The 19,493-nt window shown below is 35.4% G+C and overlaps 2 protein-coding genes across 2 annotated transcripts; both read left to right on the forward strand.

Moving 5' to 3' along the window:
• The first annotated feature begins 8,643 nt into the window (after positions 1 to 8,643).
• LOC119665535 (uncharacterized protein K02A2.6-like) lies at positions 8,644 to 9,840 on the forward strand. The gene has a single exon (XM_038074762.1). The coding sequence runs from the start codon at positions 8,644 to 8,646 to the stop codon at positions 9,838 to 9,840; it is 1,197 nt and encodes a 398-aa protein (XP_037930690.1).
• Positions 9,841 to 13,284: 3,444 nt separating this feature from the next.
• LOC119665537 lies at positions 13,285 to 18,600 on the forward strand. The gene is made up of 2 exons (XM_038074763.1): positions 13,285 to 14,505; positions 14,818 to 18,600. Exons 1-2 carry the CDS (start codon positions 13,285 to 13,287, stop codon positions 18,598 to 18,600), a joined length of 5,004 nt encoding a protein of 1,667 aa, XP_037930691.1.
• The last annotated feature ends 893 nt before the right edge of the window (positions 18,601 to 19,493 follow it).

Genomic DNA, 19,493 nt, shown 5'->3' on the forward strand with positions numbered 1-19,493 from the left:
GAGGTGTCTTGAAGATGTTAAAGGGAATGATAAAATGAAGGTCAAAAAGCTACTGTACAAATACGCTTCGATATTTGCTACTGAAGATAGCAAACCCGGAAGAACTGCCATCGTGAAGCATAGGATAGATACTGGCGGCGCGAAACCTATTCGTCAAACCCCACGTAGGGTCCCGCTTGCTAAACGAGAAGAGGCTAATCAAATAATAGATAAAATGCAGAAAAGTGGTGTAATTAAACCATCAACGAGCCCGTGGAGCTCCCCAGTTGTACTAGTAAAGAAGAAGGACGGAACCACACGATTCTGCGTGGATTATCGGAAACTGAACGATATCACTAAAAAGGATAGCTATCCATTGCCTAGAATCGATGACACTTTAGACACACTATCTGGAGCGAAATGGTTTTCCACGTTATATCTTCAAAGTGGTTATTGGCAAGTCGAAACTGAGCAGAATGGTCGCGAGAGGACGGCGTTCAGTATAGGCGATGGGCTATGGGAGTTCACAGTGATGCCGTTTGGATTATGTAATGCACCAGCAACATTCGAGCGACTTATGGAGCAAGTGTTAAAGGGACTTCATTGGAAAACATGCCTGGTGTATCTCAACGATATTATTATCATGGGAAAAAGTGTTGATGACCACTTGAAAAATTTGGAGGAAGTCTTTCAACGAATCGCGGCAGCTGGATTACGCTTGAGTCCCAGAAAATGCTCTTTGATGAAAACGCAAGTTACGTATCTCGGACATAAAGTGACGACGCAAGGTATTCATACCGATGAGGAAAAGATAAATGCAGTGAAACATTGGTCTAGACCTAGACCAACAAATCTAGTCTGGCAATATAAAATCGTGCAACACGGCAACATTGCGAGTTGACAAGAAAGAAGAAAATAACAAAACAGAAAAAAAGATGTCTGCTGTCTAGTCGGAGAAGTTGTTGAGTTGTTGACAATCACGCGATACGAACGGGAGCCCAGGTATAATCAGTAAAACGAAAAAAACGTAACAGTATAATACGGTATGTAATTATAATAAAATACAATGAGAACATTTCATTGTTTGGTTAGGCTGAACAGCGATAACAATATTTTTAGTTACAATGTTTAGTTAAAGATGATAGAATATAATAAAATATAATGTAGATCTTTTGTTGTTTGGTTAGGTCGAACAACGATAATAAAATGTCTAGTAGGATGCAATTTAGATATTTCGTTGTTTGATTAGGTCAGACAACGATAATAAAATATTTAGTATAGGGATAAGATAAGAGAATGTAACTCGCCTCTGTCTACAGCATGTCTTGAGTCGAATATCATTGCTCTGAATTATGCAACTTCTGCAAACATTTTGTTGTTGAAGCCGAGGTAAGTCCTTTGATTTATTGGATCTTACTTAATCCTTTTTTCTTGCGAATGGCAAAACTTCCACTAAAGTTTATAATCGCTAGTTTATAATCGGATAGTTGATGCTGAGTAAGAACGAGAGAAAGTCGATAATCCCACAGATTCTTACTGTACTGTAGCATGTTGCACAATTCTTTATTTCGACAACGCAACTCAAGAGGTTTTAAAAAAATATTTGAGACAAAATATTTTTTATATAAACTAAAATCATCTACAACTGTCAAAATATTAGAAACCAACACTTAATCTAATACACAACGCTTTTAATAGCAAAAAAAAATAATTATGCGTTTCTCACAAAAAACTAGCAAATAAAAAAAACGTAAATGTTATTTTAAGTTTTTAATTTGTAATTGTGAAGATCCAAGAAATAATATTTCAATTACAAATCAATAATCATTTTATGATACTCGGTGTATAAATATATAAAAGTTTTAATATTTACTTCCATAATTTCTAAATAGACGTGTTCTTCTCTGAATCCTTCTGCATACCTTAAGTGACAGCATTTTCAAAATCCTCTTGAATAACATGCACACCATGCTTACGTAATGTGTACATACCAGTTTCTATACAAACGCCTTTAACATTTGAACCAGAAGCTCTCGGTATAAGTTCAGCTATTTTACGCAAATTAATGTCGCAGTTCAAGTTCATTTTACGCGAATTAATTTTAAGAATATCTCAACGAGTTTCTTCATTTGGTGAGGGAATAAAAAATTTTTTTATGTTCGAATTATGTTTTTTCGCAACAGCTCTAAATATTTCGGAAGCATACCTACTTTGGATTAAAAGTCGCGCTAAATAGTCAAACTGATGATTTATGTTATTTACAGAAATTATTTTATAATTACCTTTGGATATTCTTCTAAGAATCTCTTTATCAATATCTTACGATAATATTTAATTCAATTAATTCGGAAAAGTACATAAATAAAAATATTTCATTAATTTGCGCGTTCTCCGCTATTGCAAAATATGTAAACAAAATACTGAAATCAAAACATATTCACAGCTGATATAAGCTGTCAAAATGTAACTCGCACACTTTTTTGGGCTAAGTGGCTAAATGTGTGCTGTGCAAAAAATCCCAAGAAAGGTCCCATTTGGTTTAGCATCAACTTAGCTTAACTCGCACACGTCCATAATATTCAATTCCACAATCTTCGTGTTGTCTTCATATATAAAAATTCCAACAAAATATTCCGTTTTTGTATAAGAATACATAGATTTAGCATATGTAGGCGGCGTTTTATTTTTAAACTACATAACAATTTTTTTCTCTGCCGAACTTGAATTTGAGCTTACAATTAAAGCAACAATTGTCTTTTTAGAAAAATTATTACTTAAAACTTTATTTTATTACTACTTGCTATTGAAACTTTTATCAAACAAACAAAACAAAACACAACAAGAGAAATGTCAAAATTAATCTTCAATGTATAATGTAAATGGTGGAGATGAAATGCAGATTAAATTAAGCAGGATATAGACGATGCTACATGTTTGCAGACAAGGTATGCGAGCTACTAAATCGCATCGTCTATATTCAAGTTTGCATACCAAATTTTGGTCTGAGACATGTATGCGGTAAAATTAAAACTTTTCAATTATTTGTTAAGTCTAAATACATGTCTATTTGTGTATATCTAAATCTGCAGACTTCTTATAATTTAAGAATTTTGGTGAGCGTCGGATGAGCAAAGATCGGAAAAAAATTATAAAGTAATTGAAAAAGTTTTTATTAGACATAGACATTTATTTTCTTCAAAAGAAGCAAATTTGAAAAAAAAAAGTGCTGCAAACAATTATTAAAGAAGTTTATATATTTTAAAAATTATTTTGTGATAAAAACATTTTATAAGTAAGTTTTTATATTTTAAAAATGATGTTGTAAATAAAAATATTAAAATGCAACGTTTTAAGGAATTAAATTAAAAATAATTTTATTTTTAAGAATACTTTAATACTTCAACTCTCGTTAAAGTGTTTAGACGCGTTTTTTTTGCTCTGCTTTCAAATAATATAAATAGAGAAATTGCGGTTCTTTAAATCTAAAATTTGCTTAAATGCGCTTAAAGTTCCACTGATAAAAATAATATGCAAAATGCTGCTAAACAAAACAGCGGCAATAAAATTCAGACAGGATTAGATAGATACATTCTTGTTACAAAGCGGAAACGCAGTCCTATGACAAGACCAACTAGTCAAGTAGCTAAACAAACAAAATTAGTTGAAAACCGCGCCTCCTCAAATAAAAATAGATTTGAAATTTTATCAACCGATGAAAGCGAGAATACTGGAAATAATACCAAAAAATATAAACCACCTCCAATCTACGTAAGGGAAAAAAAATCGAATGAGCTCTTACAGAAAATGACATCCATTGTCGGCGATAAACATTTCTACGTGATTCCACTCTTAAAAGGAAATGTCAATGAAACAAAAATCCAAATAAATGACGAAATGAACTATAGAAAAATTATAAACTTCTTCGATGCCAATAACAAAAGCTACTACACCTATCAGTTAAAATGTAGCAAAGGTTTAAGTGTGATAATTAAAGGTATAGAACATTTCGTACCGGAATCTGATATAAAAGTAGCCTTGGCGGAAGCCGGATTTGAAACAAAATCCATCTTTAGTATTAAAAATAAAAATATAACACCTCAACCAATATTAAAGTAGAACTTGAGCCAACACAAAAAAATTCGCTGAAGGAGAAATACATCCAAATCACTATCTTCTTTATCTTTTACATCAAAGGATAACAGTAGAAGAACGCTTCAAAATACAATGTACTAACTGTCAAGAATTTAAACATACTCACATCTGTTGCACCTTACCCAGTGTATGCGCAATATGTGGAGATTTACACAAATTCTCCATATACCCAAAACCTAAGAAAGATCCAAATGCAAAAAAATGTAGCAATTGTGGCAAAAACCATACAGCAAATTATAGGAATTGTACTGTATTTGTTGCAGTTAAGCAGAGAACTCTTCCCAAAAATCTATCAAATACTGTGCCACCCAAAAATTACTTCCAAGAACAAGTAGGCAATCCAGAAGTAATAATACCTTAAGGCAAAAGTTATGCAAATGTATTAAAAGAAAATATTCAACCTCAACAATTGGCGAAACCGGCAATAGGTAATTTAGAAGAAACCCTACATACAATGATTCAAAAGCTTAATGTTTTTATGTGTAGTATGCAAACCATGATGCAAGAACTTATAAAAAATCAAAGTGCTCTAATGCAAGCTCTGATAATGAACCATAAAAAATAAACTTGAAATTGAATATTTTTTAATTAGTAATGCAATTGATATTATGCTTGTGTCTGAAACACATCTCACTCAAAAAAACGCTTTCAAAATTCTAAATTACTGCTTTTATGACACTTAGCATCCCAAAGATATCGGTCGTGGGGGTACTTGTATTATAATTAAAAAAAGCCTTAAACACTATTGTTTAGAAGACTTCAGTAAAGATTATCTGCAATCAACAGCTATTCGAGTTGATGAATATGGAGAAAATGTCTTAATAGCTGCAATATATTGTCCACCCAATCACAATATAGAAGTCCAAGACTTCCAAATCTTTTTTAAAACACTCGGTTCTAAATTTCTAGTCGCAGGCGATTTCAATGCCAAGCACACATTCTGGGATTCAAGACTAATAACACCAAGAGGATGAAAACTTCTAGCAGTTGTGAAAAGTGAAGATCTCGATGTCATTTCAACTGGACAGCTAACTTACTGGCCTTCTGATCGACAAAAAGTCCCAGATCTTTTTGACTTTGGCCTAAGTAAAAATATTAAACTATCAACAATCACCACATTTCCATCAATTGAACTGTCATCAGATTACTCACCAACAATAATAACAGTACAATGTCAACAGAATAGAACTATCCAAACGCAAAGTTTAACGAAATATATAGTTATGTATATCTTTATGTATTTTTATTTATTTCTTTATAATTAAAAACACTCACATGTTATATATTAACTATATACATTTATTTAGTTCTTATTTAGTGTTTTAAATAAAAAACGCTATTTGTACATATTGTATTTTTTATAAGAAAATCAAGAAAAAAGAAAGAAAGCACTAGTAAAACTGTCTTGTTAAATCCAAAGCCAATTCACAACTCTGCTTACGGCAAAACCGATTTTTAATAAAGACTCGAAATTTTCTGCTTTATACCAATTCAGCGATCTTACGTAAGAGTGAGAAGTTGTTAGAGCTCCCCCGCATGATCGCTGTAGAAATCACATGTAAAGCTCGTCCTAAAATTCTTGGAAGAGGAAAGCTAGAAGACTATGGCAACGACATAGATCCCCAAAACATAAAGTTCTACTTGCTAAATGTTCTAATGAACTCAAAAATGCACTAGCGGAAAGACATCAAAAATCCCTAAACAATTTTCTATACAATTTGGCACCTAATGAACAAACTGACTATTCACTTTGGAAAGCAACAAACTATCTCAAACAGTCAATCCAGCATGAACCTCCTCTCAGACTAGAATATAGTGACTGGGCACGAAGTGACTCTGAGAAAGGGGACGTATTTGTAAAACACTTGAAAAATGTATTTACTCCAAATGATGCTTCAAAGAACACCATTTTTCCAATAACAAACCTACATCCGTCGAGCAGTCCATTTATCTTTAAACTAGAAAATATCATTAAATTTATAAAAGATCTCAATTACCATAACGTGCCATTTTATATCTCATGCATTTATTCAACGCTATGTCACGGCCAGTAATGTTACGGAGTTGTGTCTTAACATTTCTTGTGAGATATTAATTATTATTATTTTTATTATTATTATTTTTATTATTATTATTGTTATTATTTTTATTATTATTATTATTTTTATTATTAATTTTATTATTATTATTCTTATTATTACTATTTGTTATGTAGGCCTTGTCATGGCAGCCCTGTAATATGAAAATACAATATAAAATAAAATACACGACAGTCAGTCTTAAACATAAACTCGGTGTTTTTGTAAGCAACGCGTCGGTAAAAAAACATACACACACAAAAAAAAAAAAGAAGAGAGAAAAAAGCAAAATGCTTAAGCCACCAAAGCCGCTGTTAATAAACAATGAACTCGAAATGACGCGAGAATGGAGCGAATAGGTAGAAGCATACGAAAACTACACCATTGCTGCGAAAATAGATAAAGAAACGGTAGAAGTGCAATTGGCAAATTTCAAGACCGTAATAGGAAAGGACGCTGTGCGTTTGATAAATAATTTGGCCCTGACTGCGGAAGAAGCAGCAAAACAGGAAGAAATAAAAAAAAAGCACTTTATTCCAACACGCAATAAAACATATGAACGCTGCCAATTTCACCGTATTAAACAGCAAGAGTCCGAAGCCTTTGACGATTTCTTGCAATAATTGCGCGAGCAAGTGCGCAAATGCAGCTATAATAATGATGAAGAATTTCTAACTGATCAAATAGTTCTGGGCATTTATTCAGATGACACAAGACAGAAACTATGGTTGGAAGAGGAAATGTCGTTAGAATAAGCCATAAAAATTTGCCGAACTGCAGAAAGAGCCGGCAAACAAATTAGCGAATTAAATAACGAACAAAGTCTGACAACAAAAATTAATAAAATCAATAAAAGTAACAAACAATTTGATTGCGGACGTTGTAAGAGAACACATGGACCAAAGAGCTGCCCAGCATATAAAAAGAAATGTAAAAAATGTGGAAAAGAGGGGCATTTTGAAGCAGCCTGTAAATCAAAAAAGTGTGAAAAAGGAACACAACAGAATAAAGAGAAGAGAGGAACAGCAAGAACTGCAACAAAATTAAATGCAATTGAAAACAATAGCGACAACGATACAAATTTCAATTTCGTCGGTAACATAACGAAACTATATAATATAAATTCTAGCGGGAAAGGAGAAAAATGGTCAAAGACCGTGCGCATAGGCGATTATGAAATAAAGTTAATGTTGAATACCGGAGCATGTTGCAACGTTTTACCATTGAGAATGGTTAAAAAACTAAACATAACAATCAAACCAAGTGCAGTAAAACGTATTAAAACATATGACGGAGGTTTCATTAAGGTCTTGGGTGAAATAAATACCAAGTGTCGAACTCTGCGTAAAGAAAATAATGTTGAAAGATCAATTAAATTTACAGTAATTGAAGAAAATCATCAAGCAGTTCTGAGAGGTAATGATTGTGAAGTTTTGGGATTTATAAAACGTGTAAGCCAACTTGGTTGTTGCAAAAACTTCGAATACGACATCGATTTCATAGACAACCCCAATTTCAAAATCATACCAGCAAGAAAAATTCCTTACGCTATTGAAGAAAAAGTTAAACAGGAATTGGAAAGAATGATTTAATTAGGTGTAATAAAAAGCGTCAGCGAGCCGACACCAGCTGTGAGCCCAATGCTGGTAGTTAATAAAGGAAAACTACGCGTATGCATGGATCCGACAGAACTGTATAAAAATATTAAGCGTCGGATTTGTTCAATGAAGTCAGTTGAAGAGGTAACAGCAAAACTACATGGCAGTAAGTATTTCACTAAACTTGATTGTCAAAAAGGGTTTTGGCAAATCAAAGTTACAGAGCTTACCTCAAAATATTTAACATTTTCGACACCTTGGGGTTGATTTAGCTATTTTCGCATGCCGTTTGGAATCTCATCAGCACCAGAGATATTCTGCGAAGTAATGAATAGAACGCTAGAAGATATTAAAACGTGTGAAATAGCCATGGACGATATTTTTTTACATGCTCCAACATTGAAAGAGCTGCAAAACACAACTAAAGAAGTAGTGAAACGATTAACTGATGCAGGTTTTACATTGAATAAAGAAAAGTGTGAATACGAGAAAACTACAATAAAGTTTTTAGGTCACATTTTCACTCAAAATGGTTATTCAGCGGATGAAGATAGGGTAAAAGCAATATGCCAACTGAAAACACCTACAAATGTTAAAGAATTACAGCGATTACTGGGAATGGTAACATATCCCGGTAAATTTATTAACTATTTATCAGAGCTTACAGAACCACTGCGTTCTCTTATGCATAAAAATGCAGCCTGGAAGTGGGAGCATGAACACACAAAAGCTGTGGATAACATAAATAAAGCTCTGACAAATACCCCGGTACCGAATTCCCATTCTACAACGTTAATAAGCCGGTAAAACTATCAGTGGATACCAGCAGCAAATCAATGGGTGCATGCCTATTGCAAGAAGGAAAACCAATTGGTTATGCCACAAAAGCATTTACAGAATCGCAGCAAAAACAACCACAAATAAGCAAGGAAGCATGGGCGATCCGTTTTGGATGTAAAAAATTTCATTCCTTTGTATATGGAAAGGAACTTATGATCGAAACAGATCATAAACCGTTAGAAACAATTTTCAATAACCCGATCCAAAGGGCTCCAATACGCCTTCAAGGTGTATTATATGACATACTACAATATTCACCAAAAATAAAATACGTTAAAGGTACGATGATACCAATAGCAGATGTTCTAAGTCGAGACTGTGAAGCAGACGAAGACGAAGTTAATCATGATGAAGAAATTTATCTTATTCATGCAATAGGTAATACGTTACGCGTTAGAATCGTAAAAGCAACGGCTGCAGATAGCGAGTTACAAGCACTTAAGAAAGCAATCATGAAAAAAAGGCATGAGAATGTGAAAAATACGCAGAAAATTATCAATAAATACTCATCATTTAAGCAGGAAATTACATTTGAAGATGGATTGCTAATGAAGGGTAACAAAATCATACTACCTAATAATATGAAAAATTCTATGATCACAGAAGCTCATACCGGGCATGTTGGGATTTCAACAACGCTAAAGCGTCTGCGTCAAACTTTTTTCTGGAATGGTTTAACAGTCGACACAAAAAATTATGTTGAAAAATGTGCAATAGGCCAGCAGACCCAACATGCGAATCAAAAGGAGACGTTAATATTAAGAGGTATCCCAGAATATCCTTTTCAACTCGTTTCGACAGACATATTTAAATTTAAAGGCGACGATTGTTTGCTGATCGCCGATCATTATTCGGGTTTCACTGATTTCAGAAAACTGAAATCAGCAACGTCAGCTGAAGTTATCTTACTGCTACGTCAGTGGTTTTCAGTTCATGGTATACCAGAGATTCTTGAATCAGATGGAGGACCACAGTTTACAAGTCATTCCTTTAAAGAATTTAAAATAAAGTGGAGATTCCAACACAGAGTTTCTTCACCCCACTATCCACAATCAAATGGTTTTGCAGAGCGAAATGTACAGACGGTAAAAGGCATACTAAAAAGATGTTGGTCTGATGGAAGTGATCCATATTTGGCAATGCTGTTGCGGCGCAATACTCCTCGAAATAACATATTAAAATCGCCAAGCTAACGTTTATTAAGCCGTGAAACGAGAACAATACTGCCAAGCGATATATCTAATCTAAAGCCAAATATTGTTCCAGGAGTTACGGAAGAACTTAGAGAGTTACGCGAAAATCAAAAACGCTACGCAGATAGAGTAGCAGTTCCACGTCAAGCACTTAAAATGGGAGACAACGTGAGAATGCAAGTCGGTCATCGTGCATGGAACCCGGCAAAGGTGATTGAAGTAACTGCAAACCCCCGTTCCGTTATAGTTGAAACGCCGGAGGGTAGAAAATATCGCCATAATAGTATTCATCTGCATACCACGAAAGCAAAGCTCCCAATTTTCCCGCTAATTGAACTGAAGGAAAGGCCTCAGGAGAACCCTGACGTCTCACAACGTATACCGGAAGCTGCATGTCATGATCCGGAGCAGAGCAACGTGGTTCCTCAGGCCGATTCCCACCCGGTGGAAACAACCAAATTTTCGAGATATGGACGAAAACTAAAGCCAATTGTGAAATATGATCCTTCAGAGCAAAGTTAGTTTTTTGTTAAAATATTAATTGGTTTTTTTCAAATTTTTTCAATTTCAAAATCAAAGATAAAATTTTGTTAAGAAAGTATTCCCAATTAGAATATTAATTTTTTTTTTTCAAAAAAAGGGGGATGTCATGGCAACCCTGTAATATGAAAATACAATATACAATAAAACACACGACAGTCAGTCTTAAACATAAACTCGGTGTGTTTGTACTCTAGCGTCCATGTGACAGGCCTGTGTGAGTAGAAGGTGATATATTAACATAGGTAGAAAAATGACAAACATGATGTTACCTCGTATGTCCCACGTTGTTCAGGTAGCCTCCGTACAGTATTTACCACCCGAATTCGTCTACACATTTTTTTTGTTTCTTTTAATATTAATTAAAATTAGCCTGTGCATTGCACGCACATGCTAAATGCCAAAATATGTAAGAAAAAGCTTTTGTAAATTTTTTTAGGTTTTGGTTTGATCAAGAGTCGCGGCGAAAAGTTTTAGGCAAAATTAGGAATTATGCAAAAAAAAATAATGCTGCCAAAACCGTGCACTTAAAAGTTTGGAATGTGCAAAAAAACAAAAAAAAAGAAACAGTAGTAACAGATATTTTGAGAAGCGGTTTATAAAAAGACACAGCCAGATTTGGTTCTCCGTTCTTAAAGTAACAGGAAGTTTTGACCGAAATAATATTAGGATATATAAGTCGGCAGAAAAGGAAAACGGAGGTCTATTTTTGTCTTTTGGTTTGGCGGTTGAAGTGGGTGCGAAAAGTCGGAGTTTTGAAATCAGAAAAAAATTGTTAATATATAAATCAAAAATAAAAGAGTTTTTCTTGTGAACAGTGATAAAAGTATTTAAGAAGTTAAATTTTCTTTGGTTTGAACAGTTTGATGCAATTAGAATAGAATAGAAATAAACAGGGTACTAGCTCCCACCGGAGCAGAGCACTGCGACCAGATTGATCTTTTGTGCCGTAACTGACCCTAATTGAACAGAAGACATTCCGCTTTCCGAATGAAGGCCAGAATGTCGTCCGTTGAGGACCTCCTAATGTCAGAAGGAGAGAGCAGCTCTCCTCCCAGTGATTTCCTCCTTGCCCAGATCAAGGCTGGGCAGTCACAGAGAATGTGGCTCGTAGTCTCGTCTGCTTCTAAGCAGAGTCGACACTCCATCTCTTCGGACAGACCTATTTTGTTAAGGTGATAACGCAGTCCATGGTGACCCGTTAAATATCCCACCAGCAACTTTAAATCTGATCTGCTGAGGAGGGATGCCTTGCCATAACTATATGGATGAACCAGCTGTTTTGCCTGACGGTTACCTCGATTGTCACTCCAGTAGCGACCTCTCTCGGCTGAGATCCATTTATCAATTAGATAACTAGTTGTAGACCAACTTAGTCCACAATAGGGTTCTGGTCCACAGATTTTAGTTGCAGAACCTGCCCTTGCAAGGCTGTCGGCAGATTCATTTCCTTTTATACCTGTGTGTCCAGGCACCCAGCAAAGCGTCACCTTATTTCTGCTTGCCAGCTGTTGCAACATATCAAAGCAGTCTAATGAAAGTTTTGAGAAAAACCTCCAGGTGGATAGAGCTTTGATTGCTGCTTGACTATCTGAGTAAATGCAGATGCGGGCGCCTTTCAACCCGTTGTTTAAGTTGATACGAGCGCAGACCTCGATGGCGTGAACCTCTGCTTGGAAGACAGTGGGCCATATACCCAGCGCTAGCGAGATTTTGGTGTTAGGACCAAATATTCCAGCACCAACACCTTCCGTGGTTTTTGAACCATCGGTAAACCATGATATCACTTCTGGTTCTGCTCCAGGGGTGCCATTTACCCAATCCAATCGATCGGGCTTTCTACCGAAGCGAAGTTCCATGTTCATGCGATCTGTCCTATCGCAGATCTCTATGCCAGGAACCAGTCTGCAGATAGAGTTTTGACTGTCAAGACTTCCGTGCATATTGATACCAGAGTGTAGCCTAGCTTCACGTCTTTTTAATGAAGAGGTGCAGAGGGGTAAAACCCACTATGGACTCACTGCTGATGTGGGACATGTTCTGATAGTTCCCGTCATCGCGATATGTTGACGAATCAACAAAAAATTAAGAACTAGGTCATGAGTTAATCGCTCACACCTGTTGCTTAATTTCTTGGTTGACGAATCAACAAAAAGTAAAAATTAGGTCATAAGTAAAGCATTCGCAACTATTGCTTATTAAGCAATTTGTGCGAATTAAGCAATAAGTTATTTTATTTATTGTATGTTTTGCAATTACGGTTGCATTTTATTTTGTATAAAAGAACAAATCAATTTAAATAAAATCAGTTGTTGAAAGTAAATCAACGTCTCACCAATCTTTTATTGTTTCCCCCCACCAGTGGTAAGGGACATAAAGATTGTTAATGAACATTCTTGTTAATTTTTGGTCCTTCGAGCCGGATATTTGAAATTTCCCCCACCAGTGGTAAGAGTTTCAAATATACCTAACAAAGAGACTTAAGTCTAAGATTGAAGTTAATACAAGCGTACCGAGGCTTTTAACATCGGAGTGAAGTTAATACAAGCGAACCGAGGCTTTTAACATCGGAGTGAAGTTAATACAAGCGTACCGAGGCTTTTAACATCGGAGTGAAGTTAATACAAGCGTACCGAGGCTTTTAACATCGAAGTGAAGTTAATACAAGCGTACCGAGGCTTTTAACATCGGAGTGAAGTTAATACAAGCGTACCGAGGCTTTCAACATCGGAGTGAAGTTTATACAAGCGTACCGAGGCTTTTAACATCAGAGTGAAGTTAATACAAGCGTACCGAGGCTTTTAACATCGGAGTGAAGTGAATGCAAACGTACCATCGAAGTGAAACAAGCAGAAGCGTACCGAGGCACTCAACAAATCAAATCAAATACTAACAGAGGACATCATGGAGATCGAACAAGTTATCCAACATCAAAAGGACATTGAAGGTGAGATCCAGAGGATCTGGATAAATTTTAAAAAGGATTCTTCTACAAGATATTCAAAGCAGTATTTTGAGACACGTTTGGAAAATTTGCGTCAGAAATGGGACGCATTTGAAGACAACAATGATAATGTGATCAAGAATTTGAAGCCTGATCATGAATATATCACAAAAAATTACTATGGCCAGTTACAACAAAGACGGATTGAAATCGAAAATCGATTTAATAATGAATTGGAAATAATAAGGCAAATGGAGCAAAAGGAAGCTCAAGTTTCAAGGCATCAAGTTATAAGAGGGCAAGAAGAAGCTCGGTCACCAAGGAATCAAGACATAAGTATCAATGACGAAGTCGCCATCACCGGGCCATGTGAAATTACAAACAAACGTTTAGCAATCTTAAGTACAAGTCTGTTGCAGATCAAAGAGACAATAGACTTAACGAAAAGTATTGAAACGTTACAGTTCAAATTGGAAAAATTGAAGAATTGTTGGGCAAAGTTCTCACAATTAAACGATGAATGTCTGTTTAACAATGATGAAATAGACCAAGGAGATTTCATTCAACTGGAATCGATATACGAAGGAGTATATATCCAGTTACAAGAAGAACTGAACGTTCGCAGTCAAAACGTTTCAGAAACCAGAACAACCGTAAGTAACAATATCAAACTACCACCGTTGAATGTACCAATATTCAGCGGCAGATTTGAAGAGTGGTGTCCATTTTGGGAATTGTTCGACCGGTTAGTTCAACAAAACCATAATCTAGTGGATGTAGAAAGGATGCAGTACTTAAAAGGAAGTCTACGTGGAGAAGCCGCCAGACTTATCAATCATTTAACAATAACAGCGAACAATTATACAGCGGCAGTTGAACTATTGAAACAAAGATACAACAATCCAGCAATACTTGTGGACAATCTTATCAATAAGTTATTGTCGCTCAGAGCTATAAGAAATGAGAATGCACAGGATTTAAAAACATTAGTGGATTCTTCTAGAGAAGTGTTATATGGTATACGTAATTTAAATGTGGACACGTCAAGTTGGGATCCACTAATTATACAGATACTGCTTCCAAAATTAGATGGTGAAACCAGAAAATTATACCAACATTCAAGAGGGGCATCAACACAAATACCAAAATTGAGCAGCTTATACGAGTTTATCGAGAGCAGAGTTAGAGGATTGGAGGCAATTCGTGACACAAATCGCGAAAATAAGAATAATTTTCGACCAACAGCAGTAAATACAAAAACGCATGTAAATACAATACATACGCTATGTTTAGTGTGTAATGGTGACCACCAATTAATTCGATGTTCAAAGTTTCTGAATATGAAGGTGCCGGAACGTCGTGAAAAGATTATGAGCGCCAAATTATGTTTTAATTGCCTTCAGAGTGGGCATTTTAGTAAGTTGTGCTTGAATAAAAAAAGATGTGCAATTTGCGACAAAAAACACCATCAACTTATTCATGAACAAGTTAAGGGCAAACCAACAGTCACAAATAATATAAGTAAACAGAGGATGCCAACATTGAAGAACACCACAGAGACCGAAGTGGCAGCGTCGTACAACATCCAAAAGGAAAAAACTGTTTTACTAGCAACCGCAATGGTAATTATAAGGACTAAAAAACAAGTTAATCCGATACGAGCGCTTCTTGATCAAGGATCACAATCTTGTATAATAACAGAACAATTAGCAAGATCAATCAGAGCACCATTGACCAATTATCAAACTCATGTAAAAGGTATCAATGGACAAACAACAAGCGTTATAGCCAAATGTTCATTAGAAATTCAATCTATACATGATGAAAATAAAAGCTGTCATATCGAAGCAATAGTGTTACCAAAAATCACATCAAAAATGCCAAATGCAGAATTCACGCCAGGAAAATGGTCACATATTGATGGATTGCAGTTAGCAGATCCTTGGTATGCTGAACCAAGGGAAATACAATTGTTAATCGGATCGGACGTGTTACCAGAAGTGTTTAAAGAAGGATTAATTAAAGGGCCAGACAACTCTCCAATGGCTCAAAACACACTATTTGGATGGATATTATCAGGACCTTTAGATGTAGAGCGTACAATCACAAACAAAATAATGTTATGCTCCATGGCTTGCGAAAGCAGCGACGAGTATTTAAAACGGTTTTGGGAATTAGAGGAAATTCCAAATGCGGACTTAAGAACAGTAGATGAAAGGCGTTGTGAGCGACATTATGATTCAACTTGCACCCGCGATAAAACAGGACGATACATTGTTAGGTTACCACTGAAAAATGATCGAGAAACGTTAGGTGAATCCAGAAAGATGGCATTAAAACGGTTCTTTTCATTGGAAGAACGATTTAAGAAGAATCCAGCACTAAAGCAAGAGTATGTGAACTTTATGCAAGAGTATATCAAGCTGGGTCATATGAAGGAAGTTAATGAGAAACCAAAGACAAAGATATATTATTTGCCGCATCATGCAGTTATTAAAGAAGACAGCACGACAACAAAACTTCGAGTGGTGTTTGATGCGTCCGCGAAAACGACATCAGGACAATCACTGAACAGTATTATGATGACAGGTCCTACATTACAAAAGGATTTATTCATTCTATTATTGCAGTGGAGAATGTTTAAAATAGTTTTTACGGCTGACATTGAAAAAATGTATCGTCAAATACTGATTCATCATGATGATAGAGATCTTCATCGAATTTTATGGAGAAACGATCAGAAAAAACCAATAAAAGAATACAATTTGAACACGATTACATATGGTACTGCATCAGCACCATATCTTGCCATCAAGACGTTGTTTAAGCTAGCAGAAGACGAGAGAATTAATTATCCTTTGGCAAGTGAAACCTTAAATGAAAAATTTTATGTAGACGATTGTTTGGGAGGCGCTAATACGATTAAAGAGTGTAAACAAGTACAAGAAGAATTAATCCAATTATTGCGGAAGGGAGGTTTTAACTTAAGAATATGGGCATCAAACGAACCGGAAATGTTGACGAATATCCAGATAAAAGACATTGAACCAGGGTTAGAGATGCAATTTAACAACGATCAAGCAATTAAAATTTTAGGAATAAAATGGTGTCCTAAATTGGATCAATTTGAATTTAAAATAAATACCGGGTCATTCAGCTCAAAATACACAAAAAGAACAATTCTAAGTGATGCTGGAAAACTATTCGATCCATTTGGTTGGTTGTCACCTGTAACCATTAAAGCAAAAATTATGATACAAAAATTGTGGATGCTAGGAATTAGTTGGGATACAGAGATTCCACCCAATCTACAGGCACAATGGGAAGAATTTAAATTGAGATTACCTGCAGTTCAGAAAATAACCATGAAAAGATGGACACAACATTCAGAGAATAGTTTAATCGAGTTACATGGATTTGCAGATGCGTCAGAAGCAGGATATGCTGCAGTTGTATATACAAAGGTTATCAATGCAGATAAGGTTACAATATCCCTAGTAGCATCAAAAACCAAAGTTGCGCCTATTAAGCAGGTATCATTAGCCCGATTGGAGTTATGCGCAGCTGTGCTATTAATAAAGTTGATTAATTACATTCAGAAGAATAACAAGATTACCTATAGTAAAGTTATTGCATGGTCAGATTCAAAAATTGTATTAAATTGGCTAAGGCAATACCCAAATAGATGGACTACGTTTGTAGCAAACAGAGTATCGTATATTCAGGATACGTTTAAAGGGCAATTTAGATTTGTTCCAGGAAAAGATAATCCAGCAGATATTCCATCAAGGGGAGTATATGGCGACAATCTTATTTCAAATATATTATGGTGGCATGGTCCAAATTGGCTAATAAAAGATGAAGGAAATTGGCCAGAAAATGATGAAGTAATAGATTTGAATCTTATTCCGGAAACCAGAAAAACTGCAATATGTACCGTCGTGGACGTTACCAAAGATGAAAATATTATTAATCGATTTTCTTCATTAAACAAACTTCTTCGAGTGACAGCTTATTGTCTTAGATTCGTTTATAATTGTCATAAAAAGAAATCCGAAAGAAAGATCGACAATCTGTCGGCAGACGATATCGATGCAGCAGAAATTGTGTTGGTGAAGCAGGCACAAAAATGTTTTTCAGATGACATCAGACGGCTTAATCTTCAGAAACAATTAATGAAAAGTAATAAGTTGTGTTCATTAAACCCATTTGTTGACAGTGCAGGAGTACTAAGAGTGGGCAGCAGATTAAGAAATGCAGATTTATCTGACAACCAAAAGTATCCAATAATTTTACATACAACGAGTACTTTGGCCAAACTCATAATCAATCAGGCGCATATTAATACGATTCATGGAGGATTAAAACTGACGCTAAACTACGTTCGGGAAAAATTTTGGATTATTCGTGGAACAATCGCTGTGAAAGCTTGCATCAATAAATGTTTAAAATGTTTTCGAATAAAGGCAAAAGGACAATCTCAATTAATGGGAAGTTTACCAACACCAAGAGTAAATTTCTCGAGGCCATTCACACACTGCGGCATAGACTATGCAGGGCCATTACACATTAAATGCTCGCAATTCAGGGGAATTAAAACACATAAGGCATATATAGCTACTTTTGTATGTCTAGCAACAAAGGCAATTCACATTGAGTTAACTTCAGATCTGACATCTCAAGGATTTTTAGCAGCACTCAAACGAATGATAAGCAGACGTGGCTCAGTACATCATATTTATAGCGACAATGGTACCAATTTTACAGGTGCAAACAACATTTTACAGAAGATTCAAATAGAGAATCATCTAGCTGAAACAGGTATACGTTGGCATTTCATCCCTCCTGGCTCACCTCACTTTGGTGGTCTCTGGGAATCGGGAGTAAAATCCATTAAATATCATCTAGCTAGAATTATAGGTGACCAAAAATTGACATACGAGGAATTAAGTACGGTCTTAATTCAAATCGAATGTTGTCTTAATTCACGGCCACTCTGTCCATTAACAGACAACATTGAAGATCTTAATGCACTTACACCAGGACATTTCATTGTGGGATCGTCATTAATGACTCCAGCGCATGATAGTCTTATTAACTTTACAGAAACTAGCCTAAAAAGATGGAAGATTGTGCAGAAAATAAAGCAAGACTTTTGTAAATGGTGGTTCCAAGACTATATAAGAAATATTCAACAACAGAGATACAAATGGACAAAATCCATACCAAATATAGAAGTTGGTCACCTAGTCATATTGAAAGAACAAAAACATTAATATCATCGACGTGGCCTCTAGGCAGAGTTATAGAAGTTCATACAGGAACAGATGGCTTAATCCGAGTTGCTACCATTAAAACCCAAAAGGGGATAGTAAAACGTACAATCCAAAAAATATGTCTTCTACCAATCACTGATAATGTAAAAGAAGGTCATATTCCGTCAAACCAGGAGAAGTTCCCAAAATTATTTAAAGAAGTAACATTAATCAAAGCAAAATCAGACACTCAAAATATGTTACCATTTGGAAACACTATCAGAAATAAAGAAGTAGTTTCGACAAAGTCTACTGCAGGAGATCCTAAAACGCGACGACAATGGTTATCGGCTAGGCAATCAAAATCGACAGTTCTTGCTATATTTTTGGCATATCTCACATTAGGAACTACATTAGCCACATCCACTATAACATATCCCGAATCAGGATTATTCATTGAAGGATTAGGCAAAGCAAAAATACAAAGAGGAGCACTTAGAACCACTATCACATTTCCAATCCGTAACATAATTCAAGATCAAAGGAACGTTAATAGCACCATAAAACAATTAACAATGTTGTGTACCAAGTCAAAGGCTGTCAATCCTTATATACAATGTGACGATTTAGTTTCCAATTTAAGTCATGAAGGGCGCATTTTAAGAACAACCATTGATCGATTGTTGACGGCAGAATCATCAGTTACAAGAAGTCCCCGAGGAATATTAGGTACAGTGTTAACAACACTTTTTGGTGTAAACGATGAAGTGTATCACGACATTGAAACGTTGGATCAAAATCAGAAATTATTGATCCAAAATACTAAATCAAATGCTAGAATTATGATATCCACAATAGCGGCAGTAAACAACACAGAAACTAAAATCATCAACAAAATCAACAGCTTTAGTAAA

Source organism: Teleopsis dalmanni, chromosome 1, assembly GCF_002237135.1.
Source record: "Teleopsis dalmanni isolate 2A chromosome 1, ASM223713v2, whole genome shotgun sequence".
In the NCBI taxonomy this organism is placed as follows: domain Eukaryota; kingdom Metazoa; phylum Arthropoda; class Insecta; order Diptera; family Diopsidae; genus Teleopsis; species Teleopsis dalmanni.

Excerpts from the sequence above, each read along its gene's own strand:
- LOC119665535 (XM_038074762.1), top strand. The coding sequence starts at position 8,644 with ATGGGTGCATGCCTATTGCAAGAAGGAAAACCAATTGGTTATGCCACA.
- LOC119665537 (XM_038074763.1), top strand. The coding sequence starts at position 13,285 with ATGGAGATCGAACAAGTTATCCAACATCAAAAGGACATTGAAGGTGAG. Across the intron at positions 14,506-14,817 it reads ACGAGTTTATCGAGAGCAGA|GGCAAACCAACAGTCACAAA; the intron begins GTTAGAGGATTG and ends GAACAAGTTAAG.